We start from the raw sequence: 26,173 nt of genomic DNA, 5'->3' as shown, positions 1-26,173 counted from the left end.
TGTGAGATGATAGTTTATTTCTACTGAGGTATATGATTACCTTCCAGTGATCTGAACCAGACCTGTTGAGGGTCTGACTTTCCATCCAGAGGATATAAACCCCCATGGACTGTATCTTCCTGAGAAAAGGTGATTAGACCTGAACACCTGGTGACAGTCAAAAACATCACACCTGATCTATAGTGGGTAAGCTGTTCATTTTTATTTCACTCCTTAGAAATACTGAGTTCATTTTTTTCCTAAATATCTGTTGGACCCTGTTTAGTTCCGATCTGGACACAGTGATATATACCTCTTTCTTCTGAAGTGAAAAATCCATGGTTCTTAAACTGTTTTGTACTTGTGGTACTTCTACATCACTAGGTGCATTTGAACTTCCTCAGGCGCTCTTTGTTCTGGACTGTAGCAAATCAGTTTATTGCTATGTGCAGTTGGTATTTTGTCACCACTCCTGTTCCTAAATATCGATTAAGGAAAGCAAGGCTCCACTTGGGAATTCTTGGTTGCCCCTTTCTCAGACTTTTGTCATGTACATTGAGAATTTCTCTTTGTAACTTATAATGACTGCTTATATTTTGTTTTTGTAATAATTCTTTTAAATGCAGTAAACTTAATCTTTACTAAATTAGTCTAGATTGAGGTTATTTTTTTCTTTCTTTTTCTTTTTATTTTATTATTATTTTTTTTCTGTAGATAACCTCAAAGAATCGTTGCAATCAAAAGGTTTTGCTTTATGAAAAGCTTGTAGGTTTGCCCTTGATTTGCATATCTGTTTATATTTTGAGAAAACAGCAGGACTTCTGTGAGCAAATGCCAGAGGCATGAGGAGATGCAAGCCTGGACAAAACAAGAAAAAGGGTGGAAATAGAGACTTGTTAGGTACTAATATTAGGTGATAATAGAGACTGAGAATGGATGAGGACACACAGGGAGAGGCTATTGAAGAGATTAGAAAATGGAGTCCTGAAGGAATAGATGGAGTAGTCAGCAGATTAAAAGGGAAAGCAGAAGAGAACTAAATGGATGCCCAAGCACAAAGAAGAGGTGCAGAAGCAAATGTGGACAGAAGTTAGTATAGTCAATGAGATGCACGGAGATACGTACAGTTTGTTACATCACTCGTATAAATGGATGCAATAAACGTGGTAAAACATTTTCAAAATAAATAACATAATGTCAAACAGAATGCTTTGTACTGAGGAGATGTGAAAGAAGCTGATAGTCAGGGTTGACGTTAGATTTGCTTGAAGATCTGCCTCTGAGTTTTTACCTCTCAAACGTGTTCTAGAACAGCTTGAGAGTTCTACGTCTCTTCAGTACTCAGCTCAGCCATGCAGTTTTAACAATGGTTTTCATATTGGAATTATTATTTGCTCAAAATAAAGGCCTATATCTGGAGTTGGGAAGAATAGTTTGCATGCAGGTTATCTTAATATCTAGAAAGTGGCATTTTAAATTACAAAGAGATATGTTGTTATAAATGGATTAGAAACCATCAGAAGTTTTCTTTGCACCTTTGGCTCTGTTCTCAAAGGGTCTTCCAATTACAGAATATTAGCAGAATTATTGAGGTGGACAGGAAGAAACGAAGAGTTTTTGTCTGCAGTTAAAACTATTTTTTATTTGACTATCCTTATTAAAAATTCATCTTGAGCCTAATATATCTGTAAAAAACAAACAGTTGTGTCTTTCTTGATAACAACGAGACTAGGTTTTGTGATGTGGAATGCAGAGCTCCAAAAGCCAAAGTTTATATTTGATTTTGAAATGATGAACTTAGGCTTTGGTTCTAGGGGCAGTAAGCAGTCAAAAATCATGGGTAAACCATGGATGGAAAAACAAAACTCAGCAAGATGATGAGTTTAGGAGAATTAGTGGAGGTAACTTATTCCTGACAGAATTTATGTCAGATGAGGTATCATTTGAGCAAACTGCTGTAACTTTTTTGGGGGGGACCAAGTATCTTTTGCCTGGCATGAATACTGATTTGACAGAAATATGACCATATTCTCAAATTTGACCTGGATCAAATTTGTTCTATTTGGCTCTCAGAAACATGGAACCATAGCATAAAGCATCCCACTTCAGTAAATGATATAAAGATGTTTTTGTCGTTTTCATGAAAAACAAAACAAAACCAAAACCATAGTGTTTGCTAACATTCCTAACTTGTTGCTGTGATCCGTGGCACAGGAACTAAATTGTACTGCAAAATGAATGGGTGGTAGGCATATTCTGGTGCTTTGCACCTGCTGGTGTGAGGGGTTATGTTATATCAAGAAGTTCCTGTGTCTCAGGTAAGATAAAGCACTGGAATTTTAGTAGGCTGAATTTCAGAAAGCCAGCAGCATGTTGTGTGATGTTGACCTTCTAAATTCCTCTATCGTTTGATTGGCTGGAAATCTGCTTTATGCTCCTCGCAAACTATCAAACTGAGGTTAAATGTCTGACCAATATAAATATTGAATATTTAAAAGGTTAGAATACTGCAGGAGTCTGCTACCTTTGACATCACATATCAGACAGTCAAATTTTGATATTTTGTTCAAGAAAAACTATTATGAGGATAAAGAATATATAATGGCATTATAGAAATGTGTTGTAGCAATGAGTGGTAAAAGGAGAAATTGCAGAGCTTTACTACCTGAAAATTACTAGAAGTAAGTGTTCAGCCTCCTATATGAAGAGTGATGACAAAGAATAATGTTTGTTAGTCAGATCATTAAAGTATTTAATTCCTGATGCTATTAAGTCCAGAATATTCAGTGTCTCTGGAAAATAAATTAGCTATGTAATTGTTTAGGTATGTAACTTTAATGCTGATTAGAAAAGTATGTCCATTTTGTGTTTCATGAAGGGTTTAAATATAAATTTTGTTAATGTAAGCTTTGTAATATATTTTTTTAGATTCTACCTTGCTGTCTTGCAACCTGAAATACTGTTTATCAGACTTGATATTTGAAGAACTTAACTATGTTTTTGTAAATTTTTCTCCTTAAAAGTACTTCAAATATGTGTTTTTTTTTTTTTTTTTTCCTCTCAGAATACACAAAGCTGTTTTGTAATCTTTGCAACTCTCCTTCCTCACAAAAAGATTGGCTTGTGTTTTTTTCTTGTCATTAAAATTCCTTAGAAGTCTTTTTTTAATCATACAGATGCGACTGGGAATGATTGCCCTCCTCCCCTATCCCAAACTCAGAATAGCAAACCTTCAGACATGAAATTAGATCTTAATTCTACTGGATAAAAATTACAACAACCTGATTTATTATAGGCTTTCTTCCCTTCAACTGCAGTGAATGTCAGGCAGCAGTAAAAGTGCAGAACTCTCTAGTTACTTGCTATTAATTCCATTGGATCTGCCCATTTATCACTGGAGCTTGAATGAATATAAATTTCTCAGTATGACATGCACAATGATACAGGAAAAACAGGAATCTGTTTCTAGTGACATATCTCCAATATCTTAATAATTAATGGCTACTTCCTAGTACAATTAAATTGAACAGAGCAAAAGATTATTATCATAAAGGAAATCTTATTACGCTTTTCATTTTAATGTTGCTCTTGTATGAACATTTCAAGCTGAGATCTTAGCAGTCCATGCATTGCTGCTTAGTACATTGCTTCCAGCAGGCTTTCAAAGTTATTGTTAAAATAAAACCTACTTGAAAATGCTTTGTCATTAATGTCTTCCGATCATCTTCAATTTGCCGAAACTTGGCCTTCAGCCCTTTCATTTGTGTTTCCATTTTTAAAACATACTGGAAATCCCTCTGAGTCCGTAGATTTAAAACTTCAATAGATTGGGACATATTCTGAACCTGTTAAAGAAGAACACTCTCTAAATGCACTTTTTGTTGCTTTACTTTTTTTTTTTTTTTTTTTTCCCTGCTTAGATAGTTAAATGTCAGGCAATAAAATGTACTTATGTCAAGGCTTTAGCTGTGAGCCATTTATACCACAGTATAGGTTTTAAATTCCATAACTGCATGACAGTACAAAAATTGGGGAACAGCGCTAACAGAGGGCTAGCGGGACTGAGATCTTAGAGCCACAGAGTATTTGGATAGTTTCTTTGAGGTAGAGAGGGGGATCCTTTCAGCACCATTTTCAATGGGCTGGAAAAATGCTGTTAATTGTTAGAGGCTACTTTGTCTTTTGTAGTAGATGCTGCCTGTTCTTCAGGATGCTCCATGCACCATGTGTTTCCTCCTCCACTTGAGGAACAGGACTAAGATTAGGAGAAAATTTCTGGGCTGTTACGAAGAGTGTGATTTTCATACCTAGTAGGCATTGGTATAATAATTCACTATAAGGAATACATGAGACTGTCCAGAGATAAGCTGGGATGGGACCATCATTAAATTGGGATTTGCTTGTGGTTTTACAAGTATAAAATTAGAAACTTCAGCCAATTGTTTTAATAGTAGAAAATCAATTTTAATAGATAAGTGACTGTTCAGGAAACTGTAGTACTGCAAGTGACCTCATTTAGCACTTTCACTAAAATGAGGCAAGGACTTTTCATCTGGAGTTAATTATATATCTATATAATATATATGGATATATATATCTATATATAGATAATTATAATTATCTAGCAGTACCTATTATAAAAGCAATGTTTTTCCCAGTCATAAACATGACACATTTTGCAAATGCAGTTATTATTTGTCAGTAAGTGTTCCGTCCACTAAAACAGGAAAAAAGTGGACTATGAAAAAAAAAAAAAGAATATTAAGTGCTGTATTGAAGTTTTGTCTCAAAAAAAAAATTGACCTTCCTAATAAACCACAAAAGTAGCAGTACTCCTGTTGTCTGCAAGAACATGTAAAATTTAAACTAATATTTGTATTTGAAATTAATATGTTGTAACCTACGGACTGCGGGGATTCAGAAAAATATATACTTAAAATAGTACAAATCAGCTTTTGGATGGTTGCCATTGGCAGTTCCTAGAAGTATTTTTAAGTGAAAAAGTAATGTTTTTATTTCTTCTTTGCTTTCCAACTGTTGAGCAAGCAAGTAGTCCTTCGGTTTTGTGGTGACACACATGGTCCACAGGTCTGTAGGTATTTTTGTTGACACACAAAGCCACAGGTTTTTCTCTGTGACTTCATTTTGTACCTGTTCTCAAGCTGCATCTGCTGAGTACCATGAAATCTGTAGGAATGGTGAGTAAGAGGGCAGGCTTGTTGTTAAAGATGAAAAACATTAATTAGCCTTAAAAATTACTGGCTGTTTGGTGGTCATAGCTGACACATTTACTGAATTAGGTCTTATCCTGGATTTTGATCGTTCCTACCTCCTGTCATGGATGGTAAGTGGAAAGCCAACTAATTGAGTTTGGCTGGGATTTTTATCAGTTTTGGAACAATATAAAGGTGGTGTGAACCCCATTCTAGGAGACTCTACCCTCACCAACGTATTAGCTTGGAAAAATTCTGATGTTTTATTTCCTTGGGACCCTGAGATGGAAAAATAGCTCATTAAAACTTGTTAATATATTCTGTGGAGGAGAGGGCAAGGAGAAATAACTGAAGATGGGTATCAGGAGCAAACATGACTGCCTGTCCTCCCATCTCCTTTACATTTCTCCTTTCTACATTTCTACATTTCTCCTTTACATTTTACATAAGTTGAAAAACTTTCTTCTGAGAAAGGGATTGTTCTTGGGAAGTTTCTAAAACTACTTAGTTACATGTCATGCTACGGACTCTGTCAAAAACTGAAATTAAGTCCCTCCTGAAGTTCACGGAGGTTTATGAAGGGAACATCTGCTGGATTTAGCATTGGTGTGATTTTTCTATAGCTGAAAAAATACTGAAAAAATACTTTTTTTTTTTTTTGGGTCTACATTTTATGTTGCTTTCTGCTGTTGCTGTTCAAATGCTCTGTCTCAGTCCCTCAGGGTATGAACTACTAGCTGTTACACAGTAACTATAAACTTGGTTACCTACACAGGGAATGCAGAATAATAGTTTGTGTTTTCATGGTTGCAGTCTTTTTTCGGTTCATACGAAATAACAGTTTACCAATTTTAATATATAAGCAAGAGTGGATAATACTGGGAATAAGAATTGGGTTGTTTAGACAAAATTTGCACCACCGGAGAATGAAATAAATAGTATTAACTGAGGAAATAAGAAATAAAAATAACTTAGAACTGTTTCTCATCGTACGGTCTGCTTTGATGGTGCTGTCATGTCTGTATCTCATTATTTGCTGATAAGAGACAAGGAATGACCTTCAAGAGACTTACATGTTTGAAGCAGGAGCTGTAGTTTAAATCCCACAACAACGAGGAAGTTTAAGGTGGGATTTGTAACTGTTTTGACACAGGGAAAGTCAGTCCTGTATGTGTGTAAGAAAGGGTTTGGGGAATGAGCAAGAGAAAACGCAACTTCAGTTTGCTAGATAAGTGGCTTGGGTTGACAGAGGTGTGCTATGAGGGAAACAGACAAATTACGATAAGTGCTGAAAACACAGGTAGGGGATATACCCTGAAGGAATGTTTTTATAGATAACGCTTCAGGGCACCATTATATATTAAACTCAGAGAGACAGGAGTGGATTTCCAGGGAAGTTCAGTGATCAAAAGGAGAAATTCATTGGGAAGACTTACCTTCTCTAGCAGCTGTCTAAGTTGTCTGCTCTTGGCATCTCTTGAACATAGGTTTTGTTCAGGTGCAACAACAGTGCAAATGCAACGGCCATCAGGATCCTGGGCTGAACTATAAACTTGCCACCCTTCCTTGGGGCTAATCTGAGTCTGTAACACAACAACAACAATAAAAATAAAGGGAACAGAACAGATTTAATTGCTGTTTGAAAACACCACCTATTTTTCTTTATTGTTTGCAGTATATATTTGCAGTGAGGTTCCTCCTAGTCATCACTCATTATCCTCTTATCTAATTAGGCTGGTGATTTTGCACAGTTTTGCCATGTCGCACATCTGCAGCAGAGTCTCTGAGCATTGTTTCCAGTGTGGGTGAGAGCAGTTTCCTGTTAGTGATTCAGCACAAGTGGTTGATGTAATTCTTTGCAGAGGGACGGTAAGGTTTTTCATTAACAGAGAACAAATATGTCCTTTCAGCTTGAATGACTTTTACTTTAGACTAATGGAAACAACAAAGACAGAAAAGAACAAATACAAAATCCCAAAGAGAAAGCACAGTCTGTGTGACTCACGCAATAGGGAATTGGCTGGGAAGCGGTTCTGGAGGTGTGTTAGCAGGTTTGCAGCACAGAAAACTCTTCTTGGTTGACTTCAGCGACACGTACACCAAAGGGAAGACGGGGGCAGTACTGAAAAGTACTAGGTTAGTTTAGATGATGGGGGGTGATGGCAGGCATGGCACAGGGCAGGAAAGGCATCACACTGTCCTTTACTGGCACAGAATTTTAGGAATTCCGAACCTGTTCTTTGTCAGCAACCACCACCACAAACAAGAGCAAAGTAAAAAACTGTATTTCAGAGCAGGCCAACACTACACTGCCTTTAAAGCTCATGTGATACTTTGCAAGAGTAGGTATCTGTCTGCTTAATGGGATTTATAGAAATGCACAGCATCAGAACGAGACAAAGCACCATAATCAGATGATTGAACAAATTCAGGTGAGGGAATGAAAACTAATTGGCACCAGAAATATTTTGACTGTTTTCAGGCTGTAATTTCAAGCTAATATTCTGCATTATTCGTTTCTAATAACACAATATTGGCTGCTGAATTTTACAGTGCAGTTGCTAATGGATGACACTGAAATATTTTTGGTCTGGATAAAGTTGGAATAAATTAATTTTATTCTGAAATTCTACTCGGTGTCAGCACAAAGAGTGATTGTTAAAATTGGCAAGCTTTGATATCGATGCTTAGTGAGGAGTAAGTTGCATAGTTCCGTGCCTCAGAAAAGGTGCAGTATCTCTGTAGACTGAGGTCAGACGGGAAGGTAGCAATATTTTTCTGAGTATCAGTGCAATGTTAGAGAAGAGCATAGACTTTTTGTCCCCCACAGTGTCTATTTTGAAGAAGTCATTGAAGACAGCAGTGACCTCTTTTACTGTGGAGTTAACTAAAACAATTCAGAACTGTATTGTTCCCTTGTTTTGGAAGGAAGAATAAGGTATCATAGCGTAGATGACTAAACAGAGGACAGTCAGACCTGGGTTTGACAGAAAGGCATATCCAGAGGTCAGTGCTAAATTGTTGTGCTCTTGCAGCCTTAATTTTTAGGGCACAGGTGATCTAGTTTAACACATGGAGAAGAATAAAATCTAACCAAACTTACAACTGGAGAGATAATTTAAATTAGATTTGAGCAGCTACTAAAATGGCAAGCTAGAACAATTGAAACCTTATAGCTGGTGACCCTTTGAAGTGTAAGCTCTGTTCACAAGTTCCCATGCTTCTCTGTAGAAAGGCCGCCCAGTGTGCCCATACAAGAGCAAGTTCTTGTTGAAGTTCAGGAGCCTAAAGCTTGCAATTATAATTCCTACAGAACAGAAATACTCCGTATAGTTTATGAATAAACTGTGATATTTGCGATACCTGCTATTTTTGGTTGACAGCAACAGATTTTACTGCATTCAAGTGCATAGAGTTCTCTGCAGTGGAGAATGGATGCGATAGCAGGATTGTGCATGGTCTATAGTAAAGCAATTACAGTCCATGCTGTGTTGTCAAAGGTATTTGTATATGCTAACAATATGTATTGGTGTGTTTTGTCTGAGAAAATAATGTTTATTGATTAATTTGGCTGATATTTTCTTCTTCTTATTATTATTTTATTATATTATTTTCTTTCTTAACGTATATCTTGATTTAAAAAAAAATAAAAAATGCAGTAGCTATTTGGGAAAATATTTTTCACAGTGAAAGACCTTCAGGCATAATATGAATGCGTTGTGATGGGCTGCCCATGCAGAAATGAGTGCTGAGACAGCAGCTCCAGTGTGGGCTACATTTTTTTTTCTGGTATTCTTTGTTACCTGTGTGCATGCTATTGGGGTACCTTTGTTAACTAGGATGGGTAATATGAATAATTACAGAGAAAAATAAGCATGTGCAGGTAGGTGCACTTAGCTTTTTTTTTTTTCTCTCTTTTTTTTTTTTTTTAATTTTCTTTGTCATTTAATGCTTATCTCAAGCAGAATCTGCTGTGCCACATGGAAAGAGCTAGAATGCATCAAAACCTTTTGAAAGCTGCTGAATCTAGTCTCCAAACACAGGCTTACTGCTGACAGGCCTTAGTCAACAAACGAGAAAAGAAATAACGAGTGGTGAACAGCAGCAATGAAGACAAATCATTCTAGTTCTTGGAAATCTGGGGAAAACAGAAGAGTCTCTACAAAGAGCCATATTAATCTGCCTTGGCAGGCTGCTGAGTTACAGCCACTTTACTTACCTTACAAAGATTAATTTTTTTCACTTGCACTCACATTCTGATAAAGCTGCTATAGCTGCCTCCATTGTTACTAGTAATTGGGCAAATGGAAACACGTATACTCAGTACCAGTGCTTAAATAGAACAATACTTGTCAGTCGTAGGATTTTGGTCCTGGGAGTGAAACGTTGCTGAAGAGGGGGGTCTTTCCCCTGACCCTACATTTCTTCCAGCAAGGGGAGGAGAAAATGTTAATAAAGATGGGGAGGTTTTGCTCTTTTTTCCTGGTGCAAGATGTGCAATTTTTGAGCTGTGTATAGGAGAGAACTTCTGGAGAACCTGCTTGCGCAGCACCGTTCACTAGAGAAGCTGCCAGGGGATGACACTAACTTGACAGCTAACTTTAATTGACTGCTGCCAATTAAAAAACAGGTAGTGATGACCACAGCATCGCTGAGCACCTGGGCCATAAAGTCTCAGCTAGAAGCTGAAGTTTAGAAAAAGGCAGCAGATTTGTGGTGCTAGTTCTATAACAACACCCCACCTGATTGAAGATGGTATTTTTTCCACTTGGCGGATGTTGCCAAGCTCAGATAATCGGGTTTTTGTGCTTGTGTCCCCAGCTCTCCAGGCACTCCTGCTAGCCCTCTTGAAACCCAAAATGTGCATATAACTCCAATGTTTGAGTTTGAAGAGCATTACTAAAATAATACTCAGGAGGCATTTGTAACATCAGTGTTCCGATAAAGCCAAGGGAGGCATGGTAGTTTACACTACCTGGAATTTGAAAATGACAATATATATAATCATATATTAGTGTGTAAATATATATATGCCTACATGTTGCAACAACAAGTGTGCACCTCTTTGCTGCTCAATTGCAACCTTAAACTTGGATTTAAATTAGATAGGGAACCTTATTTCTCATAATATCACATTGCCACAAGAACTAGCAAACTGTATTGTAGGTCAGTGGGCATAGAAAACAAACTGGAGCTTTTCCTTGTCTTTTCACCTTGATGCTCTAAAACTTATAAGAATTGTTTCTTACAAAATAATTAAATTTAAAGTAGCGGTATTTGAAGTCTAAACGCAGTGACTTTCTGCAGTAATGCTTTTCCTGTGTGCATATATTCAATTAATTAAATGTTGATTAGTTAATGCATTTTTATTTACAACTGAAAAATTAAGTTCTGTATATTGTGCTCTACTGTACAAACAGTTAACTATATCTTTTACATAACACACTATCATACAAACATCTGACTGCAGTTATAATAAAATTGTTTTACTAACCATCTAGAAAAAATGTGTTCTAGTTTAACTTACAGATAACTTATAACTAGGATAGTGTTCCTAGCTAAACTATTACTTTAATTTTTACACTTTTCATTAATAGCTAATCACAGCTTTTCTGTAGGTCTTAATTAACAGAGGCTGTTGGATATGAGCATCAAACATACAAGCTGATATTTGTTATTTGTACAATTACCTTTCTAAAGTTCTGATACCCAACTTCCTAGTACCAATTTTATTTTATCAGCTATTTATTTGCTTAACCATGCTCCAATAAAGGAAAAAATAAGAAAGGATCAGGCTCCTTGAATATTGTAGTCAATAGCTTATGTATAGCACTAACCCGACAAAAATTAAAAAGAAATCTTCTGATACCTGTTTTCCTTAATAATGCAGTACATTTTTTTTTTTTTCTGGAGCAGTAAACAGGCAAAATATCGAAGCAAAAGAAATGGCATTGCTGTGCTATTTTTAGCATTTCGCCCTCAAGATGAAGGCATTTGTTCTTAAATATTTAAGGATGCTATTTTAAAATCTTTTCTTTCATAGTAAGACCACAACATGCTCACCAATGTGCAGATTTATGATGCCCAAAAAGAAGCATGCATTATGTGATGATAGGAAGATTAGTACTCTAAAAAGATTCACAGAGAGGCAACAGAGTAAAGCTTTTGCTGGCACTTATATTTGCTCAGCATTCAGATGGATTGCAACACATCACAGCTACTTACTGAAGTGGGTAGTCTGGTGGTATTTAGTCCTACCAGAGATGGGAGAGTTTGGGACATCCAGTTAGAGATCATTGCCACGGTACTAAGAACAGCACCAAGCTTCAGCAGTGGAGGGCTCATTGCTGTGGAGCTAATGAGTTTTCATAGTGACTGATTATCATCCCAGTGCAGGCTGGCGGTGAGAGGCGTGACTGCAGCACACGACAGCCTCAGCGGGGAAGGAGAGCAAGGTACCCAGACTGAATCATCTGTTAAGAACACTCTTATCTTTATTTGGTCTCTTTCTTTGCTCTTACTAACAATGCTTATCAGTATTTATTTGCTATTTATGACTGTAACACTTATTATAGGACTTGGCAGTCCTTTACATGCTAATAGCCATTGCAGTTTACAGTGGGAGATGGGATGAGTGAATTACCTCTTTATAGGTGCTGGAAAGTTAATTAGCACTTCATTAGTTTAGTCCTTGCAGAATGGACTAAAACAGTACATTTAGTCATCCTGTCTGAAATTCAAAAGCACAATCACAAAACTGAAACAAAGAAAACAAAACAACAAACAAAAAACTCCCCACTCCCCATTGCTGTTTTGGTAGAAATATGCTCAGGTATACTTCAAAAGATGATACAGGAACTATACTTGTCCCGGGGGACAGGGGAAGGGTGAGAGCTGTAAGCCTGCCCATGAAAAGACAAAGGCAGGCATTCCCAGAAACCTCCCCAAATACCCCTTGATTTTTTGATCTCACATAAACTACAAACATCGGCAACTTTATAATTTGCAAGGCATGTTAAGATACATGTTAAGATATTATTATTAATTATTATTATTGTTATTATTATTATTATTATTATTATTATTATTATTATTATTATTATTATTATTATTATTTTATTTTTTTTACTGTGCATGTTTTTACACTGAAAATTTTTGCATTACAGGGCTGGAAGACTCAGTGTGTATTCACTGTTGTTAGGAACAGAAAATAAGTTGTGGGTTGCTCATATAGCATTTGGAGGCTTCTCTTGGCTCTAATCTGCTGTTAAATCTGATGTTCTCTAGTGCTGTAGACTGATCTCCAGGTTCAGTAGCAATTAATCTTTTTCAGAAACTTAGTAAGTGTGGGGGAAAAAAAAAGTACATAAATCATTGTGTTGAGGTAGCTTTCCTTTTTTTTTTTGTTTTAAGAGTTATTTTAAAAAGAAGAAATGCTGAGCAGGGATTTCTAATGGCAATTATTTTAGAAAGAACTTGCTTAAAAATTTGCAGAGATGGACTACTGTGTGTTCTTCCTGAGGCAATTATGGATTTAGTTTGTTTCTGAAGTTGTGTCCAAAGGAGTATATTTTTCTTACAGAACTTTTAAAGTTTGTATGAAGGAAACCTGTAATAAAATGTAAAGGGGTGCATTTTAGAGCAGTGTGCCATCACAAATGCAAACTTCCTATACTTACTGTAAGTATAAACTTACAGTTTACGTGTAAACTTAAACTCGTAGTATCAGTCCTGCAAACAATATTTCAGATTCTTAGATCTTGTACACTGAAGTCAGGCTAAATTTTCTCTTCCAACATTCATTTAGAATGATTTCAATCTCTTTTTTAACAAAGGCACACGGAAAACTAGTTTTTAAAAAAGAAACAGAAAACCACATGGAGAGCTATTTAATCTTACAAGGGGTCTTCAGGCACAAGGATTCAGCAACGGAATACACAGAGAAATTCCTCGCATCCCAACGTTATATATTTTCTGGGAGTCACACAGTAAGGTGAGCTGCAAAATGTTTCAGGTACTCAAAACAAAAACACACCGAATTCACTGAAGAGGTGCACTTGAAAACTGAAAGAACGAGTTTATTTGTTTATATGCAGATTCTACACAGAAAAATAAGCTCTTTGCTAATTTCCATATGCATATATAGACATGAAAGTAAAAGATCTATCTGAAAAGGATAAGTTAAAGTGTTAAACCTGTTGTAGTTTTAATTATCTGATGCATGTTGAATGCACACACTTGTGTGCATTTTGACTTATTTCACATATTTTGGCAAAACTTTTGGGACAAAATAACGTACAAGGGCCATTTTCTCCAAAGAATTCAAATTGCTTTCAGATTATGAGTCAATAGCAAATAATTCTGACGTTTGAATAAGAAAGCGTTGTGATTCTTTTGTTCAGTTTGAAATAAACAAAATCCCAGGAAAAAAAAAAAAAAGAGTTGCACTGGATCAGTCTCCTTGATTCATTTAGTTCCTTTTTTTTAGCAACAGCCAGCAGCAGATGCTTAATAGAGGAGCGTAAGAGAGCAAACATACTGCAATACTTTCCTTGCTGTAGCCTTCCAGCAAAGTGTGGTGCTTACAGGGCCTGAGGTTGTAACTGTGGCCTTTCCAGGAAGCTTTCCTCCGTGAATTTATCATCACTTTTTAACTCATCGGTAACTTGGGGTGGCACATCATCTACTGATATGGAGTTCTGCGGTTTAATTATGTCCTTTGTGAAAAGTATACTTACCAAAAGTTGTGATTAGACTGCAATTTTAAGAAATGCTGTGTTTAATTCCAGTCTGCTATTTTCCAATGAAAAATGCATTTTTGGTAAGCATAACCTTGATCTAATAGCCAGAACATCTTTTGGTTACTTAGTAGAAAAGAAAAAAAAAATCATCAATGAGACTGAAAGGCTGGTCAGGCGTTACCTCAGCAGAAGGGCAGAGTGAGTGGAGGTGTTTGAGTGTCCAAAATAGAGTTCCTGTACCTATGGAGATACTTTGTGGCTCAAAGTTGGGTTTTGTCCTGTGGAGCAGATGGGCTTGTGTTCAGGCTCCGTTTTTCCCCTCTGAGCACGAGGTTGCTGTGCAAAGTAGTATGGCAGAAGAAATACAAATAAGATCTTTTTAACATGACTTGAAGGATCAAGCATAACATTTTCTTAGAGCAGCAAGAGACAGAAAATGTAATGGAACATCACTGAATTCAACCTTCAGCATTGACTTTTTTTTTTTTCTCTTTCCCATTTTAGGGGTGTAGTTACATAAAATGTAAATCACAAATACAGAAAACTAAGGCTATAGAGCAGATATGTGAGTGCCATTTCATCAGAATGTTGAAGACCAGAACAGCAGCGATGTTGGACCTTTAACACCTCTAAAGTTCTACATAAGATTAGAAGGGAGTGAATTTCAGTCAAGTGCAATTGCCCAGGGCCATGATTTCAGTCAGCCTACAACATAGCATACAATGTAGTATCATGAAGAAATGTAGACAGAAACATAATAATCATTTTTTCTCTAATATGATTATAGGTGCAGAATTCAGATTACAATATCCAGGCCCTAAAAACAGAGAGAAAACATCTGAGACAGTTTTCTTCAAGAAGAAAACTTAATGGTCCATGAGAAATCATTAAGACTACTGGATGAAGGAACAAGAAAGATCCGCTCTCAAGAGGCCCCCCCCATTGTGTAAAGGTATTTACAAACTTTGCTGTGTTAAAACTGTTAGAGCAACTTGTCAGAGGCTGGGCATTGAGCAGACGGTAGGACACACATTCTAAATGCCTGATAATCCAAGATATGTGTACCAAGTGCATAAGAGAAAAGTAGAGTAAAGCCCTTATGGTATATTAACATGTGCACACCATAGTTATGTAGACATATTATCATGTCCCTATACTTATACATACTATTTATATTTATCAATAATTTCAATGGTTACTTTTATCTCTGAAAAAATGAATATCCTATAAATTTCTTCCCCTTTCCTGTATCCCCATTTGTTCTGAATGACATCGAGAGTCAGTCTCTTTGCTGAATTCGTGCAATTACTTGCCAGCCTGACAATTTCACAAGTAATTATTTTATTTTATTTTTAATTCAGAGCTGAATTGTTTATCGTTTCTCTATGTTGTATAATTTTCTCATATAGGTTCTTCTGAAGCACTTCAGCATTCTCTCTAGATCTGACTAACCGCAAAAGATTCTGCTGTTTACCAGTTTTATCACCTTTTTTGTTCCCGTGTTCTTTAGAGGTTTAATAATCACATGAATACCCCCAGTTCCAACACATTTCCAAGAACAGTCATGCTACATTTATACCACATTGAGCTGCAGCTGTTTATAGTTTTGTTTTTCTTTTAAACATTTTCTGATCCACAAAAGACCATAGTCTGTCCCTTCCTGACTGTCTAAACCTTTGACGAACTACATTGCAAAGACAGTAACTTTTCTGAAGTTCAGATGAGTAATTACTGCTGATTATCCTTAATCCCATGTATTGTCAGCTCCCACAAAGAATGCTGTTTGTTTGGGGGCACATGATTTTTTCTACAGATGATATGCTGCTTGGCTTTTGTGTATATTCATTATATTCATTACATACAGAATATTCATTAACATATTTTAGAATTTTATTTTCTTCCAACTAGTCCGCCTGCTGAAGTGAAAACCTGCTGATGTGTGATTCACAGTATTGCTGCTAGATATGTCTTTAAAGGTAGCATACCAGGAGATTCTCCTCTAGTATTCTTTCTGGTTCTATAATTGCAAATTACCATGCAGGTGATATCTGGATTCCCCACGGTGCTGAAGTTAGATCTGCTGTAAGTGCATAAGGGCTTTAAAGCACATTTGCACTGCGGTGCAGTGACGTGATTGCAGATTGTAGAGAGATACGAGTCTCCTAAAGCAACCCTAGCCCAGGGATTGATGGTAGTGTAGCTTACACTGGAAAGCCGCAAAAACGCTTTTCTAGGACCTTAAGTATTTAGAAGCTGTGTCCTATGCTGCTGCTAGACTTGTTTTGTTTTTTTTTTTTTTTTTTTACATAGGCTACACCTTTCCCCTAGACATGGACTTGACTTGTGCAGCGTCAGCATAGGCAATATTTCTTATGTCATGCACCCATTTGTCAAATAGCTACTCCAGAGTGGTATGCAAAGGAACCCATCCATGGGAACAATGAAAATATAATTTTTCCTAAGCAGTGGAAGTGCTCACTGGAACTACATTTTATTTGTGTTCTTATTAGAATTGAATTAGAATTTGGGACAGGCAGCACAGAAGGGGTGGCGGTGTGGCTCTCTATATTAGAGAGTCTTTCGATGTTGTAGAACTCGAGGCTAGGAATGACAAGATCGAGTCCCTTTGGGTTAGGATCGGCAGGGACAACAAGGCTAGTGTCCTGGTCGGGGTCTGCTATAGACCGCCGAACCAGGATGAGGAGACGGATGAGGAGTTCTACAGGCAGCTGACAGAAGTTGCGAAATCGTCAGCGCTTGTACTCGTGGGGGACTTCAACTTCCCTGACATATCCTGGAAGCACAACACAGCCCAGAGGAAGCAGTCTAGGAGGTTTCTGGAGAAAGTGGAAGATAGCTTCCTGACGCAGCTGATTAGTGAACCTACCAGGGGTGGTGCCCCGCTAGACCTTCTCTTCACAAACAGAGAAGGACTGGTGGAGGATGTGATTGTCGGGAACAGTCTTGGGCAGAGTGACCACGAAATGGTGGAGTTCACTATTCTTGGCAAGGCCAGGAAGGGAACCAGTAAAACCACTGTATTGGACTTTCGGAGGGCTGACTTTGGGCTGCTCAGGACACTAGTTGGTGGAGTCCCATGGGAGGCGGTTCTGAAGGGCAGAGGGGTCCAGGAAGGCTGGGCGCTCTTTAAGAGGCAAATCCTAATGGTGCAGGAGCGGTCTATTCCCATGCGCCCAAAGATGAGCCAGCGGGGAAGAAGACCAGCCTGGCTCAACAGAGAATTGTGGCTTGAGCTTAGGAGAAAAAAGAGGGTTTATAATCTTTGGAAAATTGGGCAGGCCACTAAGGAGGACTATAAGGATGTAGCGAGGCTGTGCAGGGACAAGATTAGGAAGGCCAAAGCTCGTCTGGAGCTCAATCTGGCTACTGCCGTTAAAGATAATAAAAAACGCTTTTATAAATACATCAACACAAAAAGGAGGACTAGGGAGAATCTCCATCCTTTACTGGATGCAGGGGGAAACTTAGTTACAAGAGATGAGGAAAAGGCGGAGGTGCTCAATGCCTTCTTTGCCTCAGTCTTTAGCGGCAAAACCGGTTGCTCTCTGGATACCCAGTACCCAGAACTGGTGGAAGGGGACGGGGAGCAGGATGTGGCCCTCACCATCCACGAAGAACTGGTTGGTGACCTGCTACGGCACTTGGATGTCCACAAATCGATGGGGCCGGATGGGATCCACCCAAGGGTACTGAGAGAACTGGCAGATGAGCTGGCCAAGCCCCTATCCATCATTTATCAGCAGTCCTGGCTATCGGGGGAGGTCCCAGCTGACTGGCGGCTAGCAAATGTGACGCCCATCTACAAGAAGGGCCGGAGGGCAGACCCGGGGAACTACAGGCCGGTCAGTTTGACCTCAGTACCAGGGAAGCTCATGGAGCAGATCCTCTTGGGAGTCATCATGCGGCACTTGAAGGGCAAGCAGGCGATCAGGCCCAGCCAGCATGGGTTTATGGAAGGCAGGTCCTGCTTGACGAACCTGATCTCCTTCTACGACAAAGTGACGCGCTGGGTGGACGAGGGAAAGGCTGTGGATGTGGTCTACCTTGACTTCAGCAAGGCTTTTGACACCGTCTCCCACAGCATTCTCCTCAAGAAACTGGCTGCTCTTGGCTTGGACTGGCGCACGCTTCGTTGGGTTAGAAACTGGCTGGATAGCCGGGCCCAAAGAGTTGTGGTGAATGGAGCCAAGTCCAGTTGGAGGCCAGTCACTAGTGGCGTCCCCCAGGGCTCGGTGCTGGGGCCGGTCCTCTTTAACATCTTCATCAATGATCTGGATGACGGCATTGAGTGCACCCTCAGTAAGTTTGCAGATGACACCAAGCTAGGTGCGTGTGTCGATCTGCTCGAGGGTAGGAAGGCTCTGCAGGAGGATCTGGATAGGCTGCACCGATGGGCTGAGGTCAACTGTATGAAGTTCAACAAGGCCAAGTGCCGGGTCCTGCACCTGGGGCGCAATAACCCCAAGCAGAACTACAGGCTGGGAGAGGAATGGTTGGAGAGCTGCCAGGCAGAGAAGGACCTGGGAGTGATGGTGGACAGTCGGCTGAATATGAGCCAGCAGTGTGCTCTGGTGGCCAAGAAGGCCAACGGCATCCTGGCTTGTATCAGAAACACTGTGACCAGCAGGGCTAGGGAGGTGATCGTCCCCCTGTACTCGGCTCTGGTGAGGCCGCACCTCGAGTACTGTGTTCAGTTTTGGGCCCCTCGCTACAAGAAGGACATCAAGGTGCTTGAGCGGGTCCAAAGAAGGGCGACGAAGCTGGTGAGGGGCCTGGAGAGCAAGTCCTACGAGGAGCGGCTGAAGGAGCTGGGCTTGTTCAGCCTAGAGAAGAGGAGGCTCAGGGGTGACCTTATTGCTCTGTATAAGTACATTAAAGGAGGCTGTAGCGAGGTGGGGGTTGGCCTGTTCTCCCATGTGCATGGTGACAGGACGAGGGGGAATGGGCTAAAGTTACGCCAGGGGAGTTTTAGGTTAGATGTTAGGAAGAATTTCTTTACTGAAAGGGTTGTGAGGCATTGGAACGGGCTGCCCAGGGAGGTGGTGGAGTCACCATCCCTGGAAGTCTTCAAAAGACGTTTAGATGTAGAGCTTAGGGATATGGTTTAGTGGGGACTGTTAGTTTTAGGTCAGAGGTTGGACTCGATGATCTTGAGGTCTCTTCCAACCTAGAAAATTCTGTGATTCTGTGATTCTGGAGGAATGCTTTAAAAAACCTCTCTGTTAAAGAACAGAAACTTTGAAATAATTTTAGCTTTATTTCACCATAAACGTTAGGGGAAATTAAAAAATGGCAAGCAAATAGAAAATTTTCATGAGAAACATACTTGCAATCATATATACAAAGACCTTTTCAGAAACCATAGAAAAACTGAAGGGTTGTTCTCATCTAGTTAGATCATAAGTTTTTGTTTTATTTCCTATGTTTCACGGAAGCTCTGTTTTAAAGAAAAAAAAGTGCAATTTCACATTTCCAGTTCTTGATATGCTACTAAGAAATAGTCTTATGAACAAGAGCTAGAAAGCAATAATGCTTCTAAAATCTAAGCACTATTCTTTTAAAACAAGTTACTGTGATTTATTATTATTATTTTACTGGCATAGTAATTTTCTCTTTTTGGAGCCAAATTATCTTAGAGTGAAAGCTAAATTATTTATACAGAATGACTGCATGTGCCATATTTTTATCTTATATGGAACTGTGTAAATCTAACAATTTCAGTGTTGTCAGCTGAGATACTTGTATGCCAGCTTGGTACTATTCATTTATAAATTATTTGCAGTGTAAAAGTTATTATTAAGGATAGCATATGAATGCCTCAATTTATTGGTATTAAATAAGAGGTATAAGGCTTTTCTAGTCTATGATATTCAATTTACTTTGAGTTCCTGTTAGATTTTCATATGTTTTAAACAGGGTCTAATATAAATGAGAATACAGCCCTACTTTATGTTGTCACGTTGAAGTACGATAAACTCTGTATAATAAAAGTAATTAACATCAGTATTAGGAATATCAACAAAGTAAATGTTCTGAGAGTCATAAATATGGGAACACACACACAAATGCATAAAAATGTCTAATTATAGCCTGGATGTAGGAAGAGGAATAGTGACTGTAAGAAAGAGGAAACAGCTAATTCAGTAGCAGTTACTTAACCCTCATATCATCTTATAAATGTGTGTGAAAAAATATGTTAGCCTCCCAAACAGTTCTTAGAATTGAAAGCTGTATTCATGGATAAATGCTACAAAAAAAGTTTTATTTAGTATGAAAATATATGACTTCTGTATAAAAGCTTCGCCTAAAACTGCATTTTATGTAGACAGAGATCAAAGTGATTGCACAGTCATGTCTCAAATTTCTTAAATAGTTTCCTTTGAAGCAGAGCAAAGTCAGGAATCTTAAGCCACTCTAAGTTAGTACTTTGACAGGTTAGGTTTAGGAATTAAGCTCATGCATGGAAGTCACAGCTTCCCATGGTACTGTGGTGTTGTTCTGTAGCGTGTACTTTCTTTTTCTTCATGTAATGTATTCTGGTGGTGACTCAGCAATATGTGGATTTAAAAAAAAAAGTGCATTAGTCATGTTCCTGAGCACTGGTAATTATTCAAGTGAGGCTAATGTGTGTATAAACCCAAATTCTCAAAATTTGAATAGCAATTACAGTTCTTAGTCCACCTTCAGCTCTGTGAAAGCACATCTTTGCCCTTTCAGTTCAATTCTAGTTCTCTGAATTTAGAAACCCGGGGGAATCCCGAGCTGCTTCATCTAACTCCATTTATGTTCAACAAAAACCTCTGGCTCGGCAGTGTGACTTGTAAGTAGTAATGTCCAGGCTCTTTGCAAGAGTGGATCGAGAGGCGTGTGGCCTTTCTGGAGAACATTCTTACACCAGCCTTGTCTTTGCCTACATACATGGTAGTTACTCTGGTCAGACATCTCCACTGACCGGAGGAGTGTGAAGGGAGGGCTTATGAGAAGTCTGTTCTGTCCTTACTGGTGCTCGAGGTGACGTTCTTTTTAAAGTAAGTGGCCTTTGTTATCTGTTTGTTTATTTTTCAGGATGCTCTTAGTCCCTTTGAATGAAGGGACATTGTTCGTGGAGAGCATTTTCATTTTCTTTCTCACCTATTCCCTTGTGTTGTGCAGTTAGCAACCCCCAAGTGCACAGAGTAACGAAGCAGTGCGTCTGCAGGGGGCTTAGTGGGCGGTGTGAATTGCTAGAAGTGAGGACTAACATCTACCTAGTCGAGAATGATGAAAGATTGTGCAGAGTCCTTTCCCCCCAGCAAAGGCTGAGAATCTGCATGCTTTGGAAAACCTTGAGGTCCCTCCTCTTGTCATGAGCGACAGGACACAGGACAACTGGGTGCGATGTGATATGCTCCTGGACCTGGCGTTGCTTGGGCTCAACACAGTACTGCAGTTTAATTCTTTTGAAAACCGCTATGGCTGCATATAAGGATTTATGCATAATCCCTCCTGCGGTAATCCTCTTGCTTAAGGCTTTTAACCACTTGTAATTTTTCCCGTTCTCAAAATACGTGTTATTCTGCTGGGGAGTGAACAAAGCCTCAGTGATGTTGGCAGCTGAGGAAGCTGGCTTTCACAGAAGGTAAATTTAAAAAGGAACTTGGCTCTTCTCAGATATTCAAAGGCTGAAATTCGCTGTGCAGGTAGATCATATAATTCTGGAGTAGGGCTTGTGCCATGAAAATGAGTGAATTTGTTATAATTTAGTAAATTCAGTGTTTTAGATGGTTCTGAATTCACCTGCATATCAGAAAACAGAGGGAAGGTATTTTCTAAGAACAGCAGTCCATCGCTGTGAAAGTGGCTGGTATAACTGAACCTTCTTCAGGTCGATGTGTGCTTGCAGTGTTTGGCAGTCGGTGATTACAGGGAGCTGGCACTGTTTGCTCAAAGGCAGGAGTGTGGTGGCTAGGGGATCAAAATGGCAAATGTTTAAAGCTTCTATAATCCTATGTACTACAGGATTACAAACATTCGGACTATGAAAATAGTTTAACTGCAAAGAAGGATGGATACAAAGAGGGAATAGATATTTATACTCTGTTTTAAGGGAACTCAAAAACCCTGTGTACATTGCAATTTGTGGGTAAGGCACTCTTCCAGTAAAGAGGTCTGACTTGCCATTCTGCAGTTTAATAAGCATAATGTAGAAATGATTGCAACTATACCGTTCTTTTCTGTATTTTACAATAGTCTGTCCTGGCCAAGCAAAAATTCTGTTCTGAGCTTTTGTCTTGCGTTACTACATTCCAAGCCAAGGTTTACGTTTTCTGGCATTGAATACATCACCATATACAGAATCATTTTGTAAAGGCACCAAGAGGTTAAACAATAAATGTAAAGACTATTAAAATGAAACTGGAAAAAAAAATGCTATGTCTTAGCCAATTTGTCAAAGTGCTGGTGCTGTTAAAGCAATTAAATAGCAATAAGAAAGCAGTCATGTCCATCATTGTTAGTTCTGGAAATCACTTTTAGATTTATAACTATAATAAAATGATTTAAAATCTCTATAAAAGGAGATGGTTTGACAGAAATAGGAAGAAGCTGAGGAAAATATTGCAGCGGTTGAGTGGGAAGTGGGAACCTGAAGAAACTACATTTCACAGATGCTTCTTTTCTTACTGACTTTTCACTTTTGATGGACTAGCAAATTATTGTTCATTGGTTTTCTTATGAATATAACCCATAGTCAGTCTGTCACAAATAAGGACAGATGGAGGCCACCTCAGTTAGTGCTTTGGGATGATGATGTTCATCATTTTCACACTAGATGAATGTCATTGGACCATTTGCAAGAAGTAGGGTTTTTTCTTTAATGAAACATAATGTAGGGGGGGAAAAAAGATGAAAGTACTTTCTCCAACTTGAAAACATGTTTGCTCTAGGAAAACTTTTGCTGCCTGTGTACTTCTCATAAGGTTTCTTGCAGTTAGGGGAAGAAAAGAGTAAAAGGAGCAAGGAAAGTAGAAATATTAATACATTACTTAAGTGATCAGTCAGTAATAACAAGAAAAGTTGCATGATGCATAGACAGTACGTAATTTTAAAGAAATTTGCTCTGTGAATAGTAATAAAATAAACAAATACTTAGCTGTTGCAGTTTCTCTATGTTAGATTATTTAGCAAACAAAGTTCTGCAGACTTTAAATTTGCAGTGGGCAAATTTTTTTTCAGGCTGAAGGCTGTTATTAATATTTTAATAAATTATCTCCATCAAGAGCTCTGTTTCTTTTACTACAACATGCATGTTTTACAGATAATAAAAGTCATTTCCTGAAAAGCACTTCAGCAAAACCCAGCTTGAATTTATGCCAGGTTTTCATGGAAGAATTTAAATGGAGTTTTAAAATGTGCTAAATTTTAGCTCTGGAGTAACTTAATTAAATGACAGTCACTTTGCAAATAGCTTTTGCTCATTATAGTCAAATAATCACAGTCAGTTTAAAGGAAAAGCGTGACTTGCATGATTTGCACAAGAGATACATGACAGTTCTTCTGGCTTGGATGAATTACTTAATTACTTTTTTAAGCTGTGCCTCTGGACACTGAGATTTTTGATTTGTTGTTCAGTGTGCTCAGGATGCAGATGACTTATCCCATGAAATGAGTTAAAGGGAAACTCAGTAGATAAAGTTAGCAACATGCACATTTTTACATCTATAGTATGATGAATTAAAAATATTTTGGATTGGTACAGCCCAAAGCTGTTCAGCTCTGTAAGCTGTTGAATGGCTATAATACTATCTGCTGGAGGTGAACAAACATCAGCATCATAAATGTAACATGGAGTTCCTGAGCCTTCCCAAAAGGTAAAAAGAGCTTTGGGTGGCCTGAGCTATTGTCCTGGTTTCAGTTAGCACAGAATTAATTTTCTTCCTAGTAGCTGGTGGAATGCTGTGTTTTGGCTTAGGATGAGAAGAGTGCTGATAACACCCCGATGCTTTAATTGTTGCAGAGCAGTGCTTATACTAAGCCAAGGACATCTTAGCCTTTTGCTCTGTCCTGCCAACGGGCAGGCTGGGGGTGCAGTAAGAGCTGGGAGGGGACAGACCCAGGACAGGTGACCCAAACTAGCCAAAGGGGTATTCCATACCATCTGACGTCATGCTAAACAATATATAGGGGTGGCTAGCTGGGGGGAGGGGGCCGGACTGCTCGGGGTTAGGCTGGGCATCGGTCAGCGAGTGGTGAGCAATTGCATTGTGCATCACTTGTTTGTACATATTATTATTATTTTCCCTATTATCACCATATTATTATTATTGTTATTATTGTTATTATTATTTTGTTATTATTATTTTCCTGTCTTATTAAACTGTCTTTATCTCAACTCACGGGCTTCACTTTCCATTTCTCTCCCCCGTCCCAGAGAGGGAGGGGGGAGGGTGAGCGAACGGCTGCGTGGTGTTTAGCTGCCGGCCGGGTTAAACCACGACAGTCTTTTTGGCGCCCAACGTGGGGCACGAAAGGTTGAGATAACGGCAGATCTGACCAGAGTGTGTTAAACTAAAATTGGTGTAAGGATTAGACCTGCTTAATAGTCACTTGTCATAATGCTGATTGCTTTAATCTCAACTCTGCTGCGCCTGTTTTCCAAATTGAGTATTATAGTACATTATTTTCCGTATTTGCTCTCTGTCGTGTTGTTTATCCTCTCCGGGCCCTGGTTTCAGATCATTATGGTGCTGTGTGTTGTAGCAATGGCTTATGAGACGATGAAATACGTGGTCATGACTCTAACTTGTTATTTGTATTCAGTAACATCGTCGACTCTGTACTTTGGAAACTGTATCTTGGAAACTATTAGCAATTATACCTATTGTTTTTTTTCATTAGGGAGTCAATCTGTGGAGGGGAAAGGGGAGGATATTTTTCCTTACTTGCTTACTCTCCCTTTCTCCTTCACCCCCCCTGTATCCTCCTGGGTCACTCTGCCTTCCTCCTTCACCACTCTCTTATCCCCCAGCCTGCCCGTTGGCAATTATCTACCTTGCCTGGTCTCTCAGAGGACCCCTCTGTTGTGGGGTTGCTGAGGGTCGAAGAACAGCAAGTGCCAATCGCTACCACAACTGTGCACCGGCGGCAATATCGCACTAACCGAGACTCCCTGATCCCCATCCATAAGCTAATTCGTCAATTGGAGAGCCAAGGAGTGATCAGCAAGACCCATTCACCTTTCAATAGTCCCATATGGCCAGTGAGAAAGTCTAATGGCGAGTGGAGACTAACAGTGGACTATCGCGGCCTGAACGAAGTCACGCCACCACTGAGTGCTGCAGTGCCAGACATGCTGGAACTTCAGTATGAACTTGAATCGAAGGCAGCCAAGTGGTACGCCACAATTGATATCGCTAATGCATTTTTCTCCATCCCTCTAGCAGCAGAGTGCAGGCCACAATTTGCCTTCACTTGGAGGGGAGTCCAATATACTTGGAATCGGCTGCCCCAGGGGTGGAAACACAGCCCTACCATTTGCCATGGGCTGATCCAGTCTGCGCTAGAGCAGGGGGAAGCTCCTGAACACCTGCAGTACATCGATGACATTATTGTGTGGGGTGACACAGCAGAGGAAGTTTTCGAGAAAGGGAAGAAAATAGTCCAAATCCTTCTGAAAGCCGGTTTTGCCATAAAACAAAATAAAGTCAAAGGACCTGCACGAGAGATCCAGTTTTTAGGAATAAAATGGCAAGATGGACGTCGTCAAATCCCAATGGATGTGATCAACAAAATAACAGCTATGTCTCCACCAACTAACAAAAAAGAAACACAGACTTTCCTAGGTGTTGTGGGGTTTTGGAGAATGCACATCCCAAATTACAGTCTGATTGTAAACCCACTCTACCAAGTAACCCGTAAGAAGAATGAGTTTGAGTGGGGCCCTGAACAACGACAAGCCTTTGAACAAATCAAGCAGGAAATAGTCCATGCAGTAGCCCTTGGGCCAGTTCGAACAGGACCAGATGTAAAGAATGTGCTCTACACTGCAGCCGGGGAGAACGGCCCCACCTGGAGCCTCTGGCAGAAAGAACCTGGGGAAACTCGAGGTCGGCCCCTGGGGTTTTGGAGTCGGGGATACAGAGGATCTGAGGCCCGCTATACTCCAACTGAAAAGGAGATATTGGCAGCATATGAAGGAGTTCGATCTGCTTCGGAGGTGGTCGGTACTGAAGCGCAGCTCCT

At 39.2% G+C, this 26,173-nt stretch overlaps 1 protein-coding gene and 1 long non-coding RNA gene across 4 annotated transcripts in view; one reads left to right on the top strand and one right to left on the bottom strand.

Annotated features, from left to right (window-relative positions):
• OLFM3 (olfactomedin 3) overlaps positions 1-26,173 on the bottom strand; it is a 66,399-nt gene that overhangs the window by 12,373 nt on the left and 27,853 nt on the right. Inside the window, exons 1-4 of one of the 3 annotated variants that reach the window (XM_068689912.1) lie at positions 11,414-12,154; positions 9,520-9,524; positions 6,629-6,775; positions 3,669-3,824 (exon numbers count right to left, since the gene is read on the bottom strand). In XM_068689912.1, coding sequence (XP_068546013.1) covers positions 3,669-3,824; positions 6,629-6,775; positions 9,520-9,524; positions 11,414-11,537 — 432 coding nt within the window. In that variant the 5' untranslated portion in view covers positions 11,538-12,154. Of the gene's footprint in view, positions 1-3,668; positions 3,825-6,628; positions 6,776-9,519; positions 9,525-11,413; positions 12,155-26,173 lie in introns of those variants that run through there. The other 2 variants (XM_068689909.1, XM_068689911.1) reach the window with 2 other exon arrangements.
• On the top strand, positions 7-16,442 carry LOC137860105 (uncharacterized). The gene is made up of 3 exons (XR_011098742.1): positions 7-186; positions 14,721-14,885; positions 16,244-16,442. It is a non-coding gene; the product is annotated as an uncharacterized lncRNA (long non-coding RNA).

The sequence above is a fragment of the Anas acuta genome, chromosome 8 (genome assembly GCF_963932015.1).
Source record: "Anas acuta chromosome 8, bAnaAcu1.1, whole genome shotgun sequence".
Taxonomy (NCBI): Eukaryota; Metazoa; Chordata; class Aves; order Anseriformes; family Anatidae; genus Anas; species Anas acuta.
The sequence above is the reverse complement of the archived record's forward strand: the minus strand, read 5'-3'. Positions and strand labels throughout refer to the sequence as shown.